Genomic DNA, 19,773 nt, shown 5'->3' with positions numbered 1-19,773 from the left:
CAGAATGTCAGCTGTGTTTAACTTGATCACCTCAGCAGACACCCCTGTGCACTGCTATTCACTCTAATAAATAAGTAGGCTTTGCTTTTTAAGACATAAAACCAGTGAAACAAATTACAGGGATGATAATGCTTTCCTGCTATCATGTGTAAATTAATAAAGGAGATTAATAAAACCCAAAGCTTTTGCATGTGAGGTTGTTCAGGAGAGAAGCTCAAGCCCAGCCAAGGATCAGGATTTTGCAGCAGGCTGCATATTGCAGATGGAAATTTAAACCTTCCAAAATGGCTTTTGCTTTCATCAGGTACAAATTTGTTCCCCAGGGGTTTTTTTTTTGTGTTCTGAAATTGGCAGCCCAATAACAGAATGCACAGAAATGACACTTGTGAAACAAGTGCACAGCTGGTGGCAGGAGGTCGGTCAGGCTCTGACAGGGTTTAGAGCTACAGATGAAAGAAACTTGCCCTCAACAAAACCTGAGGTTGTCTCAGCATTAACTCAAAAGAAATGGAGGAAAGTCAAATAAGTTAAAAAAAAAGTGCCTAAGGTGGTAATTCAAAAACTCTCACTATTAAAAAAAAATTAAATTAATGTTTTATCAATAAAATAACACTAATTACACAGGGGATGTGTCTTTCTATCATTGTAATCAGACCTGTCAGCTTTTACCAGGGCTCAGAGCAGCCTCATTTCATTACACAAATTCAAGGGCACAGGTAGGCAGTGGCATTGAGCAGCTTCATGTACTGACGTGCTCTGGCAAGTGTCCTCTGCTCAGAAACCCTGCCAAACTGCTGGGCATCAAGATTTAGCCTTTTTCCATTGAAAAGCTCCAATCTTCCAGCTCACTTTTCAAGACATTTCAATAGATTATTTCAAATAACCTCCAAATATTATTCTATACAAGTCCTTTATGTATTGCAAATACTTTTATAACTAAAAAGGAGCTACCTAGAATCAGTAATTTAAAAATATTATTCAGATTTGGTATCACAGATAAATTTTCAACATAGATAAATTTTCAACATAATCACCTGTTGGCAGTAGCTCATAGTTTAATTCTCTTATTACCCTTAATCCTTTTAAACAGGTGTTTATCTAGCTGGGCACTTTGAATGGCTTTAGTCTGTGTTTTTAGGTAACGTTAATCAAAATTTTGGGAGAATTGATTGCTGAAGCACAGCAGCAGTCAGACTGCAGAGTCACACTGGGATGGCTGGTCAGAGGTGTCACCTTAAACCCTGGCTGCAGTCCTTCCTACAGCAAGGAATTTCCCAGGGGGAAAAAAAAAAAAGGAAAGGAAAAAAGCCAAAAAAACCAAAAAAAAACCCCACACCAAAACCCACAGGGATGATGGAGAGCAGGTGCCAAACTTATTAATAAACTTCAGAGCACACAGAGGTGACCCCCACAGAAAATGAGCAGAGTTTCCCCCAAACCCCACTGCCTTTAGCTTTTACTGGCTCACCTTCCCAAGCCCTGTGCTTTTCTCTCACAGACCGTGTGCCCTGGAAACACAGCTCCAAGAAAAAACAAGGAAGAGCATCAGAAAATGGCAAATGTCAAAAGGCTGCAGCAGTGACGACTGAAACACAGGCCTGTACTCAGTCCTGAACGGGAAAAGGAAATACTCCTTTGGGAAGATGGAAATAGCAGCTTCTACAAACACGGATGCAATTAACACCCCTCCCACCCACCTGAAGTAGCCATTTAAGCACTCCAAAGAGCTAAAGAGAACACAACCCCCAAATCCTCAGTGCTAAATTAGAGGCAGAAAGGATCCATTTAACACTAAATTAAATATAATTCCTTGGAAAGCATTGCTGTGAGTGGCACCAAACCACACCTTAGTTACAATGCTCAGTCTGCCCGTGTCCCTGGGCACAGCCACACTTCCCGAGGCACAGCTTCATTCTGCAGGTCGATAAATGCAAACAAATTGCACTTAATCTAAACAGTTATAATTTTAAATACTAAATCCTGTTGCCAGCTGCCTTTTATTATATACTTGCATGGCACCAGTGCTCTAGTAAAGAGCAAAGTGTCCATATGCATCACATGAAGTGATACTCAAGGCAGCTGTGAAGAGTAACACAAACCTGCAGAACAGTACTTAAAAAAAAAAAAAAGTAGATTTACATTGCTTTCAATAGCATACATTTAAAAAAAAAACAACTGCTCTTTTTTGGAACACAGTGAATTTTAAGCATATCTGTATTTTAGTAGAACAGTTGAATTATTGTTATACACAGAAGAATCCAAAAGTTTGGCACTTGTAACAATTTGGATTTGTTATTGCATCCTCCACTCCGCATGGCGCATGCATGGTAGCAGAGCCCCTGCACAGCATTTATGGAACAAACAGAGAAACTGCAGTTAAAACAGGGGAAAACCTCCCCAGACCCCTCAGTCCTGTACTTGTGCATTTACTGAGTCATGCAGGCACCAGAAATACTGCAGAGCAACCAAGCTGCCTGGTGTGTTCTGGAGGGGGAGTTCATAAGCCAGGCGGTTCAGTAGCTTTGATAAAAACCTTATTTTCATCAAGATCTCTGCTCCTGAAGGCAGGCTGTGTGCCAGGCACGTGCTGTGCAAACACCAGGGACACAGCCTGCCCACAGCTATCAGTGAGCTGATTTGGAGCTGCTTCTGGTTTCAGATTCACCTCTGTCCTTCTGTGTAGTTTTGTATTAATTTGCCTTCAATTTAAAGATGAAGTACCCTCAAAGCTACAGAAATTCACTTGACCAGAAGCAGCTGGGCTGACACAGCACTTTCACAATAACTAAAATTTAAGGATTAGCTGACAAAATATTTAAGGAAAACTAGATCTTGCTATGGTACAGCAAAACAGAGGACTCTTCAGGATGCCTCTTCTTCAAGTTACAAAACCAGGGAGAGGATCTGAAATCCAACCCTGACTCTTTAGGAATATGAGCATCTGTCAAGGCCAGGTAAGGAACAGAGCCAGGCATGTGCCTCCCTCAGAAACTCAAGGGATTTATTTTATGAGAGCAACAGCACTTTACACCTTTGCTTCTGTAATCTCTCTCTGCTGTGCAGAGCAGCCACAAGGCTACAAGTGTAAAACAAGCACAGAGGACACTGCTGCATGCTTACAGTAGCATATATTTTTTTCCCCCCACTTTTCCCCTAAAATTGACAATTCCAAACTTTTTCCAAAATTATCTGTGGCACATGAAAAAAAAGGAAGAAACTTTTCTTGGGGGAATTGTGAGAAGAGATGGAGTAAAGGGAGAAAAAAGACACCACTTGTCCCATCTTCCACAATTCCTACCCTGTACTTGGTGATTTTCTGATTTCAGTAGCTGGGGTTGGTCCAGTTCCTCACCAGGGAAAGGAAAATGGATGCAGAGACCCAGCCCAAGTGCCTCAAGCTCAAGGTGGCCCAGCCAGTCCTCATCCTGCATGGACAGCTGGCCAGGACACACATTCAAACCTGTAGAGGACCTGGCTGAATGTCAGTGCCAACTCATGAGCTGGGAGGAATTAAGGCCACTGTGCTAAGCAAGGACAACTTAAACAAGTTTCTAAGCTGCCAAACCACCTGAAACCCCTGAACTGCAACTCAGAAAAACTCCTGAGTTGTTTCCCATGTGGTTCAGCCATCATGTGCAGGGGTACACAGTGCTAGGAGAGCAGGGACAGCTGAGGGGTGGCATTTACCAGTGAGCCCAGTTCAATCTACAGCTGTTTGCACATTCAACACTCAGCAAACTGGTGATCTCCCTCTCCTCAGCACCTCTGGTACCATCACAGCCTCCCTCCCCTTCTGAAGTCAACCATCTCTCAGAAAAGAGAAAGAGAAGTCAGAGGTGAGCTCTGCCTCTTCACTCCTACACCACCACTGGTACAATCCCTGCAGAAAGGGGAGCCTTGGCCTCAGAGCCTGGCTCCAAAGTCAGAGGGAAATTGAACCTGGTTATTGCACAATCCAAGGGATGCACTCACAGATCAGAGCTGGACAGACAGACAGGAAGACACATCCCTTCCCTCCTGCACACACAGAGGCTAGAACAGCTCCTGGATCAGTCCCACAGACAATGCAGATGGGGAATGGTCCCATCCCCTTAGGCAAGTCCAAGGAAGCCGGTTTTGAGATCTCAGGAGTGCCTAAATCTTGAGCACATACCCGAAACCCCTGGAGAGCATCCCTGGAGACTTGGTCCCCAGCCACGTGGAACGTGACACGAGTACAATGTGCTCAGAAATTCAGTTTGTGACTGGTTCAGGTACAGAGGCTTAAACTTCTTGGTCAAATCTCACTGAGTGCATTCGCAACGCGCTCCAATCACCAGCAGATTTGTTTGTTTTATTTAGGTTTTCTTTAAAAAAAAAAACCAAACTAAGAACGCCTAGTGTTAATCCTACTCTAAGTGTAAACATTTGGTTCAGTAACTTGAACTGCAAAACACTGCAAGAGTATTTACTTGGATTTATCATGTGCATTTATCACTTACGTTTTCTGGATGCTGAATGCCCTCAAGTGTACTGGGAAGTTACAGGGACCCGGGAGATAGCAGCTGGCAATATTCTGAATAACATTTCCGGAAACTGAGCTCAAAGTGAAACAGATACTTAGGAACATTCATCACTTTTGAATATGGGATCTTGGCACTTTGAGGAAAAAAAAATTGATCCATGTAAGATTCTTCAAAAAAGGGAGGTTTAACAGATAAACTAACAGCACTTGATTTATTTCACGAGCCAGCCAAGGATGGAAATAGTGGTTCACATTTCTGTAGTAAAGCATTATATATAAATTTAAAATCTAAAGACATATATATACACACACCAAGTTTACTGCAATGCATAAATATATAAACTTTTTAATATGCCAACTAATATAGGTCAGAAAATCGATTTATATAGTTCAAGTTTTGCAGCACTTCAGCATTGTAAAAAATAAAAATAATAAAAAAAAAAAAGGTCAATGGATTGGCTGCTGCCCTTTTCCCCACCCTCCCACACTCCTCTGCTCAGGAATCAGAGTAATTCCAACCCCGCATCAGTGCTATGGAAGGACTGAGCAGAAATAAGTTTAAGAATGGCTCTTCAAGGACTATTTAGTGAAATACCAATATTTTGAACTAGTTTGGGATCATATTTCAACATATGCAGGATGATTTCAATAAAGATGACATAGGTTTACACTAACACAACTGAGGGCAGAGTTTGGCTTGTCTGAGGTCCACAGAGTTGCAGAGTGGAAAGTCTTGTATGCAGTTATAATACTGGTTGTACAAAGTCTCTTTTTCTGAAGGGCAGGAGGTATTATTTCTATTTTCCATCTCTCCCATTTTATTCCTTTTAAATAAATACAGGTTATGTCCCACCCATCACAACAATGAAATCAAAAATTGAGGTAAAACTGTTCTACCAGCTGATCTTGACTACAAACAAAAAGTCAATTAAATATCACTACTGATGTGAACAAGGCTTAGTAAGAAATAAAACGCAAGATACTAAGTTCTTCACTATAACCACACCATAAAACCCAGCTTTCAAAGTCAGACAGCAGTAAACAAGACTGTACTGTAGCACAGAAATCATTAGTAAACCAACTTTTGATCCCAATTTAAAGTCACTGTACAAATTTTCCTTAACTCTTAGTCCAAACCCCATGTTTTCTGTAAAATAAATATATCCTTGTCATATTTCACCTTTGTTCTAAGAGACATAAAATACACCTTTCTACAATCCTCAGTCTTAAAAACCATTCTTCGCTTGCAAGCAATCTGAAGTAAAAAGGAACACAATCTATTTAGTTTGTCCTTTTGCTCTTACCAAAAGCAGCAATCATGACTAACTGTTCCTAACATGTCTTCCCTTTTCACTTCAAGGAAAACAGCCACCAAAGCCCACCCAGAAGCACACGCCACCCACCTGCAGACCAGTTCATCAGGCTACTCGAATGACAGCGTAGGAAAAAACTGTTCTTTGTGGTGTACTGTATCCATTTTCTGGGGTGTATCCATTTCAGATTAGTCCGTTTTATATATATATTAAAAATATTTGTCAGAATGAAACCGTTGCAAATGAATGAAAAACCGTATGTACACACCTCCACCATTTTTTAGGCACAGACCTTATCTTTTGAGAAAGGACTAGAATAAAAGGTGCAACAACCAAACCTCCTGGGGCCTCATGCTCCAACAGCAGCACACCAGGGAGGCTGGTTATCGTGTAGCTTCTGTGTATTAACAGCTATCCAGTTCCAGATAGCACATGGATTCGTATCAGTTCCCCGCAGGGGAAACGCACCTGAAAGCTTTTTTTTGTTTTGCTTTTCAATAAGCTTTGCCAAAGGAAACCGATTCCCACCAGTTTCATACACAAAATCCTCCTTCCATAACAAGGTTTAAACTCCAAATGGTTACGACTGAAGGTGTTTCCTTGATCTCCCCTTTTATTTTCCCCCTTCTCTCTTCTTTAATGTGTACTTAAGTTATTTGTTCCCGAAACAAGTACTGAGACTCAAGCTTTTGTAAGCATTTAAAACAAAAACAGTTACCATACCAAAGCACAGCATACAGTGTAATTTTCAGCTGTAATTTCTCAGCTTTTCCTTTAAATAGAGCTAGATTATGGTGGACTGCACAGAACTCTTCCAGTCTCGTCCCCTGGCAGGCAGCGCACGGATCACGGAGAAGGTACGCGGATGCGGAACAATCCCTGCTGCAGCTGCAGCCGGAAGAGTTTGCAGTTGGCGATCCGCAGCGCTGCGCAGCCCGTCCGGCGCAGGTCCGACGGGAACAGCGGCTTGGTGCGCTGCCAGGTGCCCGTGCTTCTCTTAAACTCCCTAACATAGTCATAGTTTGTACCTGAATTAACGGAAAGAAGAGATGAAATGCTTAAAACTCACTGCAGCTTCACCACGTTTAACCTCTAGTAAGGCAAATGTGTGAACGAGAGCAGGCACAGGAACACAAATCAGTGTCTGGATGGGTGGTTGAAATTATTGTCAAAAAGGAACTACTATGACATTTCTGATCTACTTAAACCCACCAAATCTGGAATTTTGTTTGCTTATATTTTGGAGAAAACCCTACTACACACTCATATACATACACATGGCCACAAAAGTCTTCCAAATCTCTTTTACAGAGCGTGGCCAGATGCTGGCTGCTGCACACTGAGTATGTTTGATAGCACACATCTATTTGGTTGGGATTGAGAGCCAAGAGTCACTATCACATCCTTATGAACCACTGGATGATGCCCCGAGAATGCAGAATTGCTTGTTTCCCACTGCAAAGACAGGAGCTACAACCTCAGGTGCTAACAGGTCTTCTTACACTTAGATAAAAGCAGTAACACACTCTTAGTCTTGACCTCTTGTGATCTTTAAACTAATCAACCAAATCAAGCCAAAGCTCATGGCACTGAACTTGTTACTGAAGAGGTCCAAAATCAACCTGTGTGTTTCAGTATGTCCAGCATAATCCCCTTGACCCACAGTGACAAAACAGTGTCCCAGTCTCTTATTCTTAAAATGTTCAGTCTGAGCAGTACAAAGTATTCAAAATATTGGAAGGAAATGGGCATAAAGAGGTTTTTTGTCTGGTTCTGACCTGTATCGAGATCTCCAATCACGTATATGCTGGCTCCGATGGGCACAGCTCCATACACAAAAGAAGAGCTAGTTGGGATACATAGGTTCTGGTCATTTAGATAAATCCACCTGTAAAAATAACAATTGAAAAACAGGATTTGATTTTTAGTGAGCACATTTAAAAAAAAATCCCAAGTCTTTTTGCAGCTGTAATCTTTGACTCAAAAGCAGAGTGTACATATTAATTTGTTATATGAAGGGAACATTGTATAGTTTGGGACAGTCCTGGTTTCTCCCAGCCAGGAAAAGCAGCTAGTACTGCTGTTTCCTGAGGTTGCTCAATTTCAGAACTGCTCCACTCATCTGTGTAATCTACCTATAATAAATTCTTGCAGCCACACAGTGTGACCTTCTGGAAGAAAGCAGACATGTTACAGAGCCAACAACAGCAATGCCAGTCAATCTTCCCTACAGAGAAAATTTTAAGCAGTTTTGTCTTAAAAATAGTCTTTAAATTGTCTTTAAAATAAACACATATAAGTTTTAATGATCCATAGTAAGGGAAAAAATAAATTGCTATAGCAGAACCTTGTTATTAAGCAGTCTCTCCCCCATATAATTCCTCAACTTCTTTAATAGTGCTTTATCAGGGACAGCAAATCCTTGCCTGCTATGAAGAATGCAGCACTTGGCAATGCTTAACTTCAAACAAGGGATAAAAGACTAGAAATCAAAGTGGTAATGGAATTTGGAAAAGAAATGTCCTTTATCTGGAATTGCCACAGGTCTTCCCAATCTCATATCGGGCTCTTTTCAATCCCTTTCCAGCTCCTACAGTAATCTTACAATTCCCCTGTGTTCACTGTAAGCTCAGGCTCATTTCAACACTACATCAGCCTGATCTTTCCACCGTGTGAAAAGCAGTTTTTCTTGTTGAAGCCTTTGGAAAACAGGTAGGGATGTACTCCTCATCCACATGGGATGCTGGTTTATAAAGAGGTCCCAAGAGTTATCAGCATCCTCTATGTGCTTCTGAAACAAATTCCTACAAATGCTGCTGCACCTTTGCAGATGCTGTCACAATTACCACACACAGACCCTGACATGCACAAATCAAGGCCATTTTAGGGGACTGGTCCTCCACTTTTTATTAAATAATTTACAGAGAACATGAAGGTCTGAGAAACCTTTGAAAATCATCCCATATATTTTCATGGCTATACCAGGTTCATTTGAAGGAAAAAGTTAGAAAATACCCTCCCAGATACTGCTGATCTTTGAAAATTTGGCATTATCTGAAGTCCTGATTCAGAAGTAAACCACTCTTCTGGCACTGAAGGAGATGCTGCTCCACATCAATTATCTTGGAGACAGAAATCAATTTTTAAAGGGCAAATGAAAGGATTGGCTGTCCATTATTTTGTCTGTGCTGTTCACTGAAGGATTAACGTTCTGCACAAAGCAAGGAAATGGTTTGTAGCTGTCACAGGGGAGGACAGATGAACTAAGGAGAGAAAAGGAGAAGTTCTCTACACTGGTTCAGAAACTCTCACAGATCAAAACAACTTGCACCATATTTCATTAGCTTCCTTCCCTTACTGTAGGAGGAGGGCACAGTATTTTCATTGCTTTTTAGTAGCAAATGACCTAGAATTCTGAAAACTGAGTAAGGAGCAGAGAAATGCAGAAGGAAGACTGGACTATCATTTTTTTTAAAGTTCTAACTATAGAACCAGGTTAAGGATGGAAAAAAAATCAAATCAGGAGTTTATCTGCACTGGATACTCTGGGTTTTGGAGTTTAAATAGAAAAACCTAAACCCACAGGGTGAGACCCAAGCATTTTCCTACTGTGCATCACCAAAGGACAGTATTAAAGTTTCTGTAGCTGCTTGTGAAAATTCATCCTCAGGCTTTCTCAACGTGTATGCTTTAAAAAACAGGCAGCACTTTTCAGGAACACTCACAGCAGCTTTAGCAGTTAAAACGAGGAAGGAACAAAGACAGGAAGGGCAAGGGGTCACGTTTCATCAGAATTTGACTAAGCTCCAGCTTAATGTGGGTTGTGCCTGCTGTTTGAACAGTATGGAAAAAACACCATGACCAAAAATTCACAATCTTCAGGAATCTGAAAACAGTCCTTGGAACAGAACTCTTGCGTACTTCCCTGGGATGGCTCCACTCAAACCGAGTCCAAGAGGAGCAGGGGGAAGGCAAGTCCTGCTGCAACCAGGGGCAGAAGTGATGGCTCTGAAACAGGAACAGGCTTCCACCCAATTTAAAAAAAGAAGGGAAGGAATCCTAATTTCTTTCAGTCTTTAAGTGAGACAAACAAAATGATCCATCCACACTGCTGTAGTTAACGAGTGGGATGGGGGTAACTGCTTTATTTCCAAGTGGGAAGTAAATAAAGATGTGATACAGAGCCAACATATTCCAGACACGTCACCTCAAGATCACCCCTTGAGAAAGGAAGCTTGGAAATGAATGAAAATCCACATTCCTCTCATCTGACAGTGCTGTCAATCAGTGTTCTCATTACATTTGCATAAGCACTTGCTTTTAATGAAATTCCTGCACACTGACTGGAAGAATGTTGCTAATTACACATACTATGTTACAAGACTATCTAGTTCACTAGTTATATGCTGCTGAAAGCTCTTCCTTATTTCCATGGTGTTCCAGTAGCAAGAGGAACATTGTAAAGGATATTTTACCAAAGTACTGCTGCTGAAAATTCTCTCTCGCTTTTATCCCCCTTAGTACCTGCAAATTTTTGTAATTCTTTTTTGAATCATGAGAAGAAAGAAGAAATCCTATCCCACTTACAGACCACCAGGGAAAGGCAACAGTGGCCGTACACAAGCAGATCTTGCAAAGAATCCTGAAGTCAACTTGGGCTGTATTAAACATTTCCAACCACCCACACTGAAAAGAAAAAGCCCAAGTGTGTACAGACATCATGCAATTCTCCACTCACCTACATGGTGCAAAAAGTGTATTATAAATTATGAACTCTGATAGAAGTCTGACCCATCAAGGTCTTGAGTGTGTATTTAAGACTTCCTGCTTTTTATGGAGTAGACCAACACTGGATCACTGAGTGAAGGATACCTTCACATTTCCATCTTCCATTTTCACATTCATTAAATCTGTTTTTAGCTTGATCGATATTTAAAAAAACAGGATACAATGCACACAAAGCTCAATCTATGGCCTTTGAAAAAAATCTACATCCTGCAAAAACCCTGCAGTCTGACATACAGCTTTTTCTATCTTTGGGCTCACTTAAATCCACTCATGCACATGACTCTAAAGACAGCCTGACAAAATATTTATTAATTGAAAAATCTCAGTTACAGCAGCACTTCAAGTATGAGAATTATTTCCTACATTACCCTGTTCACATTTCATGTGGATGCTACTATTTTGTCTCACTTCATTTATTCTATTACTTGTTTATACAGCACAGCTTAACAGGAGTCTCAATGTTTATTTTTTTGCTAGTGTGAAGATCTCAGCATATCCCCAGTCTTTGAAAAGTCTGCATCATGGTTAAGAATAACAATTTTGAAAGACTCTGCTCTGTGAGTTATTTTGGAGTAAGTTACTGTCAAAGTAAACAATATTAGACAACTCCAGTCCTTTAATCCAATTCAAGCCAGAATTATGGCAGCTTACATGAATTAATATGTTTATATACTGATGTGAGTACATCCTTAGACATCCACTCTGGAGTAAAACCTGTAACTCAGACACTCAGGCTCTGGGTGCCTGGCACGATGCTCGAGCCTGTGCTCTGGCAATGAGGCCTGAGGCACACATGGAAATTTGTGCAGATGACACAGGTGTGCACTGCTGCACGTACCCCAGAACCAACACCAGCCACAGCTGAACTCGCAGTCCAGAGAGTTCTCTGCATCCACAGACAAAGTGAACATAATGGAGCTCTCCACTTACTTAAAAACAGCTGGAAAAGCCCACAGCTCATTACAAAGTATTGGCAAGTAACTTTTTAAAAAGTCACTGTGAATTTTCGTTTGGGATGCTAGAACTGATCTGCTACACAGATGTCTGAGGGTACTGAAACCTGGGATAACTGACAGAGCTGGGTGCTGGAACATAACACAGAGACACTGCACCCTCTTCTGGCTACAGCACCCCAGGGCTGAGCTGGGGCCTTCCAAACCCTGGGAGCAGCTGCCACCATCCCAGCCTTCCCTGGTCCCCAATGTCCACAGAAACACCCCAAACCTGTGCCCTGCCTGCAGGTTCATGCTGAGTTAAATTTCCAAGCTCAGACTGGGCAGTGGCAGAGCAGAAAGGCAAAGTCTGGTAGCTCAGCTGTCCTCCCCACGTGCCTCCTCCATCAGCTCCATCAGTCAGCTCTGCTGCCTGCCCTGCCCCGTGCCAGCCCTCACACCACACAGCCAGCACTCAGAGCAGCTGGGCCAGCTGCAGTTTTATCACTGTCCCACTGGGATGCCCCCAAGCAAAGACACAAAGCCATGGCACTGCGGCAGGCGTGGGCGCTGCAGTCAGCAGGTGGCACCACGGCCTCACCTGCAGCAGCCAGGCTGGGCCCTCCCAGCTCCCCAAACTCCACTTCAAGGAAGCTCAACCTGCATCAACCAGTGAAACAGGTTTGCAGCCAAACTGAGGAATCATGAGCTATAACCTTCTGAAGAACAGAATCAGGCTGGAAATATTTCAAGTAAATCAGCTGAAAATAGCAAGTAGGAGAGAGGGGAGCACTTCTTTCCACAGTTCTTTCCCTTTTAAAGACCTATTGCAAAACATTAATAAACTTCTACCATTTCCCCAGCCTCCAGAAGGCTAGCAAACACTAAGGCAGCATCAGCAGCAACAGCCCCTCTGATCGGTCTGCTTCTTTTAACCAATTCTTCTTCAGCTTCATTTGATTATAGCTAGTTTAGACATCACTTTGAACAACAGAGAAGACCTCTTCATACAGAAATTAAAGTCTCTTTACAACCATATCTTGCAAGAAAATTATATAATGAATTTACATCTACTGTTCTATTTTTGTGTCCTTTTATACAGGTCACTGTCATAAATCAGTCTTGATCTTCTAATAAAGACATGCTAATCTCCTTCACTTGTCAACAAGCCTTGAAACATCTGACCATGAAGTCTTTCTAAAATTTAATTTATGAAAGAAGAATAATCCAATTTACAGTTATATGCAAGAAAAAAGTCACTGGAGGAACCAAGCTTGTCAGTTATGACTGGAGAACAAGGTGACTAAACAAAAAACAGGTAACGTTTTGAATGGTTACCACATATAGTAAGGTGGATTCCACTACCAGAACCAAGAGATAAGAAATGAAGTAATTGGAAGCAAATTCAAAAGAAACAGAAGGAGATGAGCCATGCAGTGTGGTGAGGTGCCTGTGGGATGTATAGCATCCATAGTGTCTTTCCTATGGCAAAAGCCTACAGGGATGCCATCAGCTATAAATGTGTGGAACAGAAATGCATCAAATTTCTTATCACTAGTTTAGGAACTCCCTATTCTGCAAATCTTTGGAGATAGGATTGGATCATGAAGAAATATCCCTGTACATATATATACTCCTCCACAGAACCATGGCATCATTTAGGTTGGAAAAGACCTGTAATGAGCACTCAACAGGGAGCTGTGGGCATGAGTAGGGGTGGGGGCAGCAGTACCCTGCACTTGGGGAAATTGCAGAGTGCAGGGGAAGAACCACAAACTCCCTGGGTGACCAAGGTGTTTCTCCTGTCCAGGGGCACTCAAGACCCACACAGTGGCTCCAGGGCTTTAGGCTTGGCATGTTAGAGGGGAAAGTGGAGTGGATGGGCCTTCAGTAACAGCCAAACTGGGTGACAATGAGTGAAATGAGCAACAGGCACATGGCACAGACCTCACGTGATTTGGAGTGCAGGAACAAGGGGTGAGGGAGTAGGCAGATGACTGGATGGCAAGTTATTATCTATGTTTAGAGCTGCAGCCAGTTACCTTTTAAACTCATCATGATAAAATTCTGATTTGCACGTCACCATCTCACTGGCTTGGCTGTCGTCACGACTCCTGACCCCACCAAATACGTAAAGCTCAGAGGCAACTCCACAGGCCACTGCCCCAAATCTGAAAATCCAAACAAGGAAAAAATATTAATGCCAGGTACCAAAACCCTTTTGCATACTCCTCTGAACTTTCTTCATCTTTTACTCTTTTATTTATTTATACACACAGGTGCCTTAAATATCCAACAAGATGAGTCACGGATATTAATTGTAAGCACCTAATTCAGACGACAAAAAAAAAAAAAAGTAAAAATATTTCTCTCTAAAAATACTCTGAAGTTCCAATTGAACTATAAGTTCTTGTTTTCACTTTGCATCAGGGAACTAGGGCTATGTTTCTACAAAATTTGTATTTATTGCTTGGATGCTTGTCTTTACTCCGCCACATGTTAACTACAGGCCACCACTACTCAGAAAGACCTGGTGAGATTCATAGGCCATCTTCATCAGAAAAAGGACACTTTCCTCCCATCAGAGGGTTGGAAAAGCAATCTAGTACCCACCCACTTCCATTTTCCCTCACCTCCTCTCTTTGAGAGGACAGATTGCTGTCCACTGCTGGGTCCTGGGGTCGTAACACTCCACAGATTCAAAGAGTTTTCCATAGGAGCCTCCACCCATTGCATAGATTTTCTTCTTCATAGCTGCATAGCAGCCAATCTTATGGGAAAAAAAAAAGAAAAATATATCTGAAATGACACACAAATGCACAGTATTGAGAGCTCAAAGCTGTCTATACACACACACACACACACACACACACACAGAGGCATTTGGGTTGCCTATACCCCATGTCAAACAATGCGAGGCATAAAAATGCTCAGGCACAGTTTTGTTTTGGTGTATAAAGAGAGAAGAAGCTGCTCATTCTCATTTCATTTTGAAACTATTTGCTACAGCTTCTACTTGAAGCAAAAGATTAAAATACATATTTTTATACATATATATATACACACACACACACATATATATCTGCATTGACTATTTAACAAGAAGCAGCACAATAATATAGGATGTAGTTTTTACCTTTCTAACCATGGTCAAGTCTGGCTGCTTGGTCCAGGTCCGGCTATAAATATCATAGCTCTCCATAGAGATCAGCTCCCTTTCACCATCCTCACCTCCCAGAATATACAGAATCCCATCAATCTCTACCACACCAAAATTATGTCGTGCCTAAGGAACATCAATAAAGTCAACATTGAAAAACATAACTGCCATTGTGAATAAATGAACACAATCTTATTTTTCAGAGTATCTGTCTGCAAAGTGCTATTGGTATTATGCCTGGCTTTTGTTTTGGTTTTTTTTTTTTTAATGGTGAAGTCCTAAACTTCATAAGCATAGATTATTAATTTAATCAACTAAACAAAACAAAGGGTATCAAAAGGAAAAAATAATAAAAAAGGCAGAGCAGCAGAAGCCAAAGAGACCACAAAGAAATCTAAGAACAGAGCTTGGCCATATTTCAGTTCCCGTAGTGGTGGTCTCCACAATGAAGCTGTTGCTTTCAGGTCTCTCTAGCAGCAAAGCCTGGACCCATTCTCTGTGCAAAGGCAGCTCTTCTATTTTGTATGTATGAGCCCAGCTACCCCTCAGTCTCACAGCAAACATATCACAAGCAGGAAATTTAATACAGCATCACTAAAATTGTAGTCAAATCTACATGCTTTTGTCAACCAGAGATTGCAAAGAGGAAAAACCTGTGGTAAACAACTTCTTAATAAACACCCCGTGCTGATTTACAAAGATAAAAACACAGGTGTATTAAGGATATATGTTTACAAATAACAAACTGTTAACTTTTTGATGGAATGTAATTATGAAGAAGGAAGCATTAACTCAAACCAAACCTAAATATGTCTGTGCAAGCCAAGTTCTGTATGTTGGCCAGTCCTCTGTCCATCTTTTCTGCACTCCGATCCCTTTGTCCATCTCAGAGGTCTCTTGTTTTAGAAGGCCAGTATACGCAGAACATTAAGTATACTAGAGGACTGATTCATTATGAAATTCCTGAAATTTTGTAGTTCATCTTACAGTTAGCTCTTCACCAATTGTTTAGTTTTTCCAGATCCAGCAGTCAGCATCAGACCACAAGAACAACAGGATATAAACAGAAGTCAGTCTGTAGCATGATTTTGAATGTGTAAGATGCAAGCGACTGGAGATTCAGAATAAAATTTTGCAGAAGAAAAGGAACATTTTGCCAAAGTAAAACTTAAATCCCAACAGTTAGATAGAGATCTTGCCTCATGCATTGGTGGTAAGGAACTCCATGAATTGGTGTCTGGATCATATTTCTCTCCAGAGCTTAGCGTTCCCTTGTTTTCATCCTGACCACCAAGCACAAATAAAAATCCTTCTGTAAAACAAAATGTAACATGATCTTAAGAACAGGACTCTCAAAAAGAGGACTCACACCTGCACACTGAGCAAAACAACGTGACTGGTGAGCTGTATTCTGGAATTCACCAAGAGATCCAGACCAGCCACAGGTCAGACTCTGGACTGGAGAAGGTAAAAGCACATCTGACTCAAGTGTGCCCCTGCAGATACCCTTCAACATATTCAGTGATGCAGCAACTAGAATTTACTTAAAACATTAAATACTCCTGGAGAGACAGATGTAGCAGATTCCCACAAAATGTTGCAGGAATAGTGATTTTAAGACACTCAGATGACAGGGATTTTCACAGAATCAAGTACAGTTTTGGGCAGACAAAGGGGAAGCATGAAATAACCCCAGTGCAGTCAGTCTTGAAGAAAATGTATTATTAGAAGCTGTATCTCAGATTTTGAGGCACTGGTAAGTTTTCATAACATTGACTTTACAAAGATGAAGTTCCCCTTTACCTGCTGACAATACTCCATGATTGATCCTTGGAATACTCATAGGAGCAAGTTCAATCCAGAGCTGTCTATTGGGATCATAAAGAGGACACATACACCGCATCACTGAGGTTGGTTTCCGTGATCTGAACACAGGGTGGGGAGGGAACAAACAGAAACAGAAAGACAAAGACAGAGTTTTACGAGTTCACTGTTAACAGCGCGTGTCCAAAGCTGGCTTGTTCTTGTTTTCCTGTTTATTCATTACATGGCATTTCCCTGGTAAGGAGAAGACCCCCAAACCTAATCGTGTAAATTGAGCTTGTACAGACTTGGAGACATAAAAAGCTGATTCACTTCATTCCTACTGTATCTGCCTGTAACCTTTTTTATGAACTTTGAACGAGCTAAGAAGCACTGATAGAGAGTATTAGTAATGTCTGAGTAAAGTGATTCACAAACTGACACGCAAAATGTTATCTGAGTGGTTTACTATGCTTCTATAAAGAGCTAACATCTAAATGCTTAATTTATTTAAACAGGATTGAACCCTCCCTTCTGCTGCAGGGGGTACTCAAGAAAGGAAAGGGAATATTCCGTGGAACAGGAATTTTCACCTTATCTCAGATGCACTAATAATGACTTTTTTTCTGGAACCACATCTGTTATAAACAAAATATTTTAAAGCACATGTTCATTACTTTAAAGTTTTGTTATAGATGCTTTTCAGATCATCAGAAATGATTCTGTGTTTAAGTCTATTCAGTTTAAAAAAAAAAAAAACAGCAAACACTTACTGAACAGACAACCCTACTCCAAGTTTACTACAAGTTGAATGTCAGAAACAAAATAACTATTTATTGCTGAATCATCCCCAAAGGTATTTTAGGTGTGTCTGACCAACCTAAAACCAACTGAAATGATAGAGTAACAAGCAATAGGTGCACACATTCCCTGCACTCTGTGTTTTCAGAGTGGTGAGTGCTGGCACCGGGACCAGCTGCCATGCCACTGCACACTTACACTCTCTCTTCCCCCCCAACAGTCACGATGCACTCGGAGTAGCCCCGGGGCTTGAAGGAGGCCAGCATGGCCTCTCCCTGCTGCGGGGGTGTCAGGGGGATGTTGTTGCACTCCTTGACGATCTCGCGGACCAGCGGCTCGCTCATCATCTGCTCGCGCAGATACGCCGCGTCCAGCCCCGACACCCACACTGCCGACATCACATCCTTCATGTGCACCTGGGGAGGCAGCAGGACACAAATCACCCCCAGCACGGAGGCACCCGGGCATGCAGATGCTTCTGTGCTTAGCAAATACTTGAGAGTTTTTGATACTGGCAAGTAATAAACTATACAAGACGGTGTTAGTAAGAAAATGCATCAAGCCCTCGAAGTTTCTTTATAAACATGCTACTTGCTTTCCCATCATCTAAACAAGATTATATCATCAAATGTCAAAACAGTGTTTTTTTTTTCTTATTGCCTATTAAATAATGAAGGCAGCAGATAATATATCATCCACACAGCTTTCACCCTTTTACTGCAATGCCATGGTCTGCATTTCAGGCAAAATTCAATAAATTCTGTAAAATTAGTCCTGAAAGAAATAGATCTATTTCAAGTTCCCACTGATTAGAATGAACACTCCAATTTATGACATGTTCAAAATACAAACATTTGGATGTCCTGACCTTTCTGGATTCTGAATCATGAGAAATCCACCTAATCACCGCTTCAAAGACGTATCTTTCATTTCCAACATTGAGCTTTTCCATCGACAGCACTTCTTTCAGTTTTTGAGGAGTCAGTTCCAAGAATTCCTCTGTGCTGCTGACATCTCGAAAGTGAGTTTCCAGATACTCTGAGGCAAGGTAGTGAACATGATGCAAACAATAGTGCAGTGCAAAGTCCCGAATACCAATACAGTTCTCAGCAGCTATGCAACCTTCTAAAAACTCACAGCAGAGAGTTTTTAAGTCTGTAAGCAGCAGGAGATCAGCTGCCTGTACCACATCTTGGATAGTTTCTTCATTTAGCCTGATCTGCAAGAATTAATTTAGAAGTTATAGCTACTATCACTCATTGGTTCCATGACATGCCCGCATTCATTACACTCATTCTCAGTGGCTGAAAAATGGAGTATTAATGCCAGTGTAAGAATCAGGAGAAACTGATATGACTGCTAACCATTAATTAATTAACACAGGGTTGGAAAGGCATTTGCTTGACAGAAGGTGTGGAGCAGAAATTTTGATAAGTTCCTGAAGTAACCAACCATAAAATTGCTCATCTCATCCAGGAACCTAAAATGAGTTTTGCTGTAATAAATAATTTATTTTTTTTTTTACACACATGCAGGAATGAATTTCAAGCCAAATCTGCCTTTTCTTTTCCTGCTGAAAGCTAAACTTGTTTACCAATCTTAGTCTGGTTCCAAATAAACTGGACACGCCAACTTTAATTCCTGGTAAGGCTCCTGGCAGGCAGATCTGACAAGAGGCCAGAGAGGTGGGCACGAGGGGCAGGGAGGGAGGGTGCTCCCTGTAATCCTCAGTGATGGGGTCTCCATCCCTGTGGCTACCAAAGCAGTCCTCTGTCACAGCTGACAAACACTGCCTGTTCTAAAGCAGGTTACTGAAGGTAGCCACCAATTTTAAAGTCCTCCCCTGCTGCACAAGAAGAGGAGAGAACTCCTGCAGAGCCTACTGCTCTACTTCATATGCACAGACCCACCCTGCAGAAGTTTTATCACACATCTTTAAACAGCTTTCAGGATAGCAGTGTTAAAATTCAAGTTATTTTGCCAAATAGTCCAAGTGAGGTTTAGGGTTTTTTAACACCATACCTGCCCACTGAAGATGTAGTCTAGTATCTCTTTCATGATATCAACAGATATCCCTTCAAGTTCAATCTTGTACGTTGAGCCATCATCCTTTGGAGGATTGTAGTTCAATTTTGTTCTAAGAGAAGAGAAAAGGAAGAGAGCAAAGTTCAAAATCTGGGCATTGGTTGCTGTCAGTTTCTGAAGAATTTGAGATCTCAGAATATGGATCTCTCAAGCCACAGCAGAGATGTTAAAACCTTTCAATGTGATGGAAAAACTGTCCCTTGAATTAGCACATAGGTATGGCCTCTGATACTGCTCATCACAATTCCAAACTGAACAAATCTGTCAGCCTTGCAAACTACCCAGGCCATCAAAGAGCCAAAGTATGTTTTATCCCAGCTCATTCATCACAAGCATTCAAAAACTTCACTCAGACCTTCCAACAGAACAGCAGCTCTGCTGACAGAT

At 41.4% G+C, this 19,773-nt stretch overlaps 1 protein-coding gene across 1 annotated transcript in view; it reads right to left on the bottom strand.

Annotated features, from left to right (window-relative positions):
* Nucleotides 1-1,014: 1,014 nt before the first annotated feature.
* The window catches only part of GAN (gigaxonin), a 32,099-nt gene continuing 13,340 nt past the window's right edge, over nucleotides 1,015-19,773 (bottom strand). The window contains exons 2-11 of the mRNA XM_038147933.1: nucleotides 19,324-19,438; nucleotides 18,170-18,520; nucleotides 17,500-17,717; nucleotides 16,501-16,622; nucleotides 15,897-16,009; nucleotides 14,674-14,823; nucleotides 14,171-14,307; nucleotides 13,580-13,708; nucleotides 7,596-7,705; nucleotides 1,015-6,845 (exon numbers count right to left, since the gene is read on the bottom strand). Of these exons, the coding sequence (XP_038003861.1) occupies nucleotides 6,664-6,845; nucleotides 7,596-7,705; nucleotides 13,580-13,708; nucleotides 14,171-14,307; nucleotides 14,674-14,823; nucleotides 15,897-16,009; nucleotides 16,501-16,622; nucleotides 17,500-17,717; nucleotides 18,170-18,520; nucleotides 19,324-19,438 (1,627 nt within the window). The 3' untranslated portion in view covers nucleotides 1,015-6,663. The remainder of the gene's footprint in view (nucleotides 6,846-7,595; nucleotides 7,706-13,579; nucleotides 13,709-14,170; nucleotides 14,308-14,673; nucleotides 14,824-15,896; nucleotides 16,010-16,500; nucleotides 16,623-17,499; nucleotides 17,718-18,169; nucleotides 18,521-19,323; nucleotides 19,439-19,773) is intronic.

The sequence above is a fragment of the Motacilla alba genome, chromosome 11, assembly GCF_015832195.1.
Source record: "Motacilla alba alba isolate MOTALB_02 chromosome 11, Motacilla_alba_V1.0_pri, whole genome shotgun sequence".
NCBI lineage: Eukaryota > Metazoa > Chordata > Aves > Passeriformes > Motacillidae > Motacilla > Motacilla alba.
This window is presented reverse-complemented; position numbering and strand designations above follow the sequence as displayed.